A 5,512-nucleotide genomic window follows, 5' to 3' on the forward strand; every position below is an offset into this window, starting at 1 on the left:
ACCCAAAAAAGAAGTTAATGAAAAGTACACGAAAGATGGTCCGATTCGACTAAAATAATTTTGTGTGGATTACAATAAAACATCGTCTATCAACTATGTTATACTAAGATAATTGTAAAACATTAGAAATTTAGGATAAATTGATGTGAATGTAATATTAAGACAGAAATCCCATTGGGAAGTGTACAAAAGAGGGGATGTTGATAGAATGGTAAGTAATAGTATTAACAGAGGTGAGCAGAGAGAATTAATGGAGGAGAGAAAGAGAAAGAGGGTAAGGAAAGAGGACAAGCAAGAAACAGAAGAAATAAAGGAGGACCAGTACAACCACAACTGCCAGGCTCAGGGGTTCCTTGGAGTAGCATTAAAGACTCTGCTGCAAAATTTTTGCATCTTCCTTCCTTTCTTCTCTACTGCTGCACCCCACTACAGTTATACCATCCACAAACAAACTTCTCTTCTTTTAAGATCAAGAGCTGTGGATCATACCATGAGATAGAGAAGAAATTTTTCTCTATGATTTTGGATCCAAGAACATGGGTCATGCTTCCCATCTTCTCCACATGCTATCCCTCGTCATTTTCTTTCTTGTTTCTTTCTATTTCACCCACATTCTCATTGGAAATTCGTCGCTGGGTGTAGAAGGGAGGAATGGAGGTTATCTGAGACGAAGAAATCAGGATCAGAAGTTCAGATATTTGTTGGGTTTTAAGAGTTTCGGCATTGGGAAATCAAGGAATGGTGGTTCTGATTATTTCTCCCCGTCTCCGTCTCCGTCTCCTGTGCCCGGCGGGCCCAGTATTGCTCCGGCTCCTTCTCCGCCACCGCGGTACCATCTGCACCACGGCCACCCGCCGTCCCACCACCGGCATTCAATCCCTGAAGCCCATAAGGTACAGAAGAAGAATGAAGAGAGAGCCGCGAGAGTGTTGACGGCAGTTCTTGCATCTGCCGGCGGAGTCACGTTTGTTTTATGTGCGATTGCGCTGTTTTTCCTGTGCCTGAAATTCAAGAAACAGAAGAGGAGGAAGCGGAGAAGCAGAGTTACATCCAAGTTCAGTGTGAGTTCACAAGTGAAGAAGGTGAGCTCTGATCCGGGCCCTGATCTTTTCTACCTTAATTCACTGCAGTCTGCTTTGGAACCAGAGAAATGTTGTCTGAAACTGAGTTCCAGCACTGAGAAAACAGGGGATGAGAGAGAGGGGTCGAACAAGAAGCTCATAAACTCAGAGTGTGACAGTGGCAGGTGCTCTTCTTCCTATGGAGAAATCACCACTGTGCATGAGATTTCAGAGTCGTTCAAGAGTGAAAATCATCATCAAGAACGGGTAATTCCAGAAGAAGATGTTCAGAGATTCGATGATAAAATTGTTCATGAGGAAGCTCATTCATCTGATGATGATGAATCTTTCCATTCTTTCTGTGATTCACATTCATCCCAATTGAGGCTTTCTAATGCTTCAGACATCATATCCGAAGATGAAGTTAAGGCGACACAGATACAGATTCCACACTCTAATCCCATTTTATCAGCTTCCCCGCCACCACCACCACCGCCACCGCCACCACCGCCACGATTTGTTCCTGTATCGCCTCTTCCGCCTGTCCCTTCTTCAAAGAAAACGAAATCCAACTTTCTGAATTCATCCACATTGTCGAGTTTATCTCAAAGTAGTTTGCCAGCATCAGCGTCCACTCCTCCGGCTGCGCCGGCCGGAATTCCTCCTCCACCGTGTCCACCTCCACTGTCGAAAGGCCATGTTAACAACTCCCACAAGGCTCCACCTCCTCCACCGCCGCAGCTCACTCAGCAAATGCCATTGGGAAAAGACGGCTCTCCGTTGCCAAAGCTCAAACCACTCCACTGGGACAAAGTTAGAGCTGCTCCAAATCGTTCCACGGTGTGGGACAAGCTGCGGTCCAGCTCGTTTGAGTAAGACATTGCGTTTGCTCGATGAACAAAAGTGAAATTTCATAACTTTATTGTTCTTGTTTGAGTTGTTTACGATTATGAGACGTGTTACAGATTTGACGAGGAGATGATAGAGTCGCTTTTCGGTTACAACCTGCAAAATTCCATCAAGAATGACGAGGGGAAGAGCAAAACTCCATCCCCAAGCAAGCACGTTCTCGAGCCTAAGAGGCTGCAGAACATTACCATTCTTTCCAAAGCCTTGAATGTGACTGCAGAGCAAGTATGCGGGGCTTTAATCCGAGGTGTGAGCAAGATTTATAATTGAAGTCCCAAGTTAGCATGCTTTATAGGAAGATTTTGATACTAGAACCATTTAAACGTGATCGAACAATGACATCTTCGTCGTTGCAACGAAATGTTGATTGTTCTTGTGTATGATAAGCTCATAAGCTTTGCTTTGTTCATTGTTTGTTAACAGGGGATGGCTTGTCGTTGCAAGATTTAGAAGCGCTCTCAAAGATGGTGCCCACGAAGGAAGAAGAAGCTAAGCTTGCAAACTACAAAGGAGATATATTTGAGTTGGGGTCGGCGGAGAAGTTAGTTATGGCGATGCTTAAGATACCCTTTGCTTTTCCAAGGATTGAAGCGATGCTTTACCGTGAAACATTCGAAGACGAGGTTCTCCATCTCAGAAAATCGTTCTCGATGCTCGAGGTAAACAAGAATGAATCTTGGAAACTGAATATTGTCATATCATGAGTAGTACCATCTTCTAAAGAATCGTCGAACTTGCTTGTTATTAGGAGGCGTGTAAGGAACTCAGATCGAGTCGGCTCTTCCTAAAACTACTTGAGGCAGTGCTCAAAACGGGAAACAGGATGAACGTTGGTACAATAAGAGGAGGAGCAAAGGCTTTCAAGCTTGATGCCCTTCTCAAGCTTGCTGATGTGAAGGGAACAGATGGAAAAACGACTCTCCTGCATTTCGTTGTCCAAGAAATCATTCGGTCCGAGGGGTTAAGAGTGTCGGAAAGCATTATGGGCAAGATCAATCAGCGAAGCAAGAGTGGAAACGTTGAAGATAAAGAAGAGAACTACAGGAGAATGGGCTTAGATCTTGTATCGGGCTTGAGCACTGAGCTATGCAATGCCAAGAAAACGGCTACGATCGACCTGGACGTTCTTGCAAGCTCAGTGACAAACTTAGCAGACGGAATGCATAAGCTGCAAACTCTTGTGGAGAAGGATATGATAATGGAGGAGAAAAAAGGCAACTTTGTGAGTTCGATGAGATCATTTCTGAAACAAGCGGAAAAGAAGCTGAAGGAACTGGAGGAGGATGAGAATCGAGTGATGTTGAATGTTAGAGAGATTACCGAGTATTTTCATGGAGATGTGAGCAAAGACGAGTCCAATCCACTCCGGATTTTTGTAATTGTTAGAGATTTTTTAAGCATGTTAGACCATGTTTGCAAAGAGCTTAGAAGCTCGAAAACGCCCCGTAGTCCTAATCCCCTAGCCCCCTTCCGGTAGATTAGATTGCTCGGCTTGTCTTATAGTTTTCTACTTCATCTACCCATGGTGGATGAAATATGTGTAACATATTTCAAATTCTAATGAGATGTCAAAAGGTTTTTTTTCGATTTTTAAGTTAAAAATAAATGGGATTGTAGGGTCCCTATAGCTGAATTAAATCTAACTACGTGGGAATCAATATTCTACAAAACAGCAAATTAAAGATTGTGTCTACGCCTACATAGTGGTTAATGTCCTTACAGCGCAACGACGGTCACAAACAACCAAGTCATGATTGCTTTTATGCTTATGCGGCAATCAAGATCACTGTAATTGACTAATAGTCCTCAAGAATCAATATTTAACTACGTAAAAACCGATACATATCAAAATGCACTATTAATCCCACTAAACGTCTCGACAAGAGTATTGGAAGTAACATCCTACTCTAAATTGTTAGGCCACAAGGCCCACAACATTTGATGGCATGTGAAAAGGTTTCCAACATTGCATCTGATTGACAGAGTAGAAGTTATCATTTGACTTAAGCCCAGTGACGAAGTAACATATTCTATTTTTGCATGAAGAGGTCGGAAAAAGCACACACCAAAAATAAGACATAAGATTCTCTGACCAAAATGTTTGAGTGTTACACCTATGCTTTGATGTTATTGCTATCGGTGTAGCATGGAGTGAGCGATGCAGACAGGATCATAAGTTTGACTTATTGTCTCAACAACACATACCATCCTTAGCTACTAATTCACCATCATTATTACACACCACCAAGACTTTTGGACAGTGTTCAGGTGGATTTATGAGTTTTGGACGTGTACGGTGTAATGTTACAAGTATATCTACATCTATACCTATGAATTTTATTAGTAGTCTATGAATTATTATGTCACTTGTATTCATGTGATCATAGAAATTATAACATTAAATGAGTTGATGAATCAATAATATAAATCTGATATATGGTAAGTAGTTCGGTTAATCGCATTAATCAACTCCAATTTAGACATGAAATGTAAAAAAGGGAAAAGAGAAATGACAATTATGTAATTAATCTCTCGTCCTACATTTAACATTTAACCCCACATTAATAGCCTAACTAACAAATACATAAAACTTATATTTTAGAAATTAAAAAACATTAGAAATAAGTCTTCTTTAATATTGAAAATTTTCAATTCCGAGTAATTGAAACAACGTTCTATAACAATTGGATTTAAAAATTAAAAGCAATTAAAGCCATGTTGGAACAAATAATACAAAATAGTTAGAAACACTACTCACGACAAGAAAAAATTAAATCGAAAACTTACAACGAGAATTGTATCGTAACAATTCTCAGTCCAATTGTAACTGAATCACAGAATTACTGCGTACCTTGAAGAAAATTTACGTCCCGTATCAGTAGTGCACCGGGTACAACGTAATTTTTTCAAAATAAGACGGTTGCAGTTCTTTCGATTTTAATATTATACCGAAGAACACCTCCATCTAACACTCAAAAGTTTGTTATCAAAACTTTAGAGCACAAGTCTTTAAAATTAGAGAAGCCGAGAGAGAGAATTCTCAAGGCTTTGTTTGGTTTTGTATTTTCGCATTTTCCGAAACAAGATAAAACACACTTAATGTTTATTTTTATATTTTTACACCTTATCTGTGTGTTTTTATATTTTTCAACTTTCTATATATAATATACATATACATAATATAAAACAGACATGATTTGACAATAAACAATAATTTTTTGTCTCCCAAAAGTACAACATTAAACATAAAATATTTATATATATACATATTTATATATTAAAATATATATAAAAATATATGATTTGACAATGAACAGTAATTTTTGTTTCCCAAATCCCAATATCAAACCTACACCATTTATTTTAAAATATTTTAAATTTTCCCAAAATACAAATCCAAACATATCATCTACTTTCAATACACACTCACGTATCTCTATTTTTTTCTCTCTATTTCCAAAATACAAAACAAAACAACTAAAACACATATCCAAACATAATGCAAAAGTTTGAGAATTGAGTTGTTGTTGTGAGAAAATTGA

The 5,512-nt window shown here is 39.1% G+C and overlaps 1 protein-coding gene across 1 annotated transcript; it reads left to right on the top strand.

Moving 5' to 3' along the window:
• The first annotated feature begins 228 nt into the window (after positions 1–228).
• On the top strand, positions 229–3,557 carry LOC105172379 (Actin-binding FH2 (formin homology 2) family protein). The gene is made up of 4 exons (XM_011093772.3): positions 229–1,933; positions 2,027–2,217; positions 2,394–2,629; positions 2,719–3,557. The coding sequence occupies exons 1-4, from the start codon at positions 537–539 to the stop codon at positions 3,445–3,447; spliced, it is 2,553 nt and encodes an 850-aa protein (XP_011092074.1). The 5' UTR covers positions 229–536; the 3' UTR covers positions 3,448–3,557.
• The last annotated feature ends 1,955 nt before the right edge of the window (positions 3,558–5,512 follow it).

This window comes from Sesamum indicum, linkage group LG10, assembly GCF_026168435.1.
Source record: "Sesamum indicum cultivar Baizhima isolate 11 linkage group LG10, ASM2616843v1, whole genome shotgun sequence".
Lineage (NCBI taxonomy): Eukaryota > Viridiplantae > Streptophyta > Magnoliopsida > Lamiales > Pedaliaceae > Sesamum > Sesamum indicum.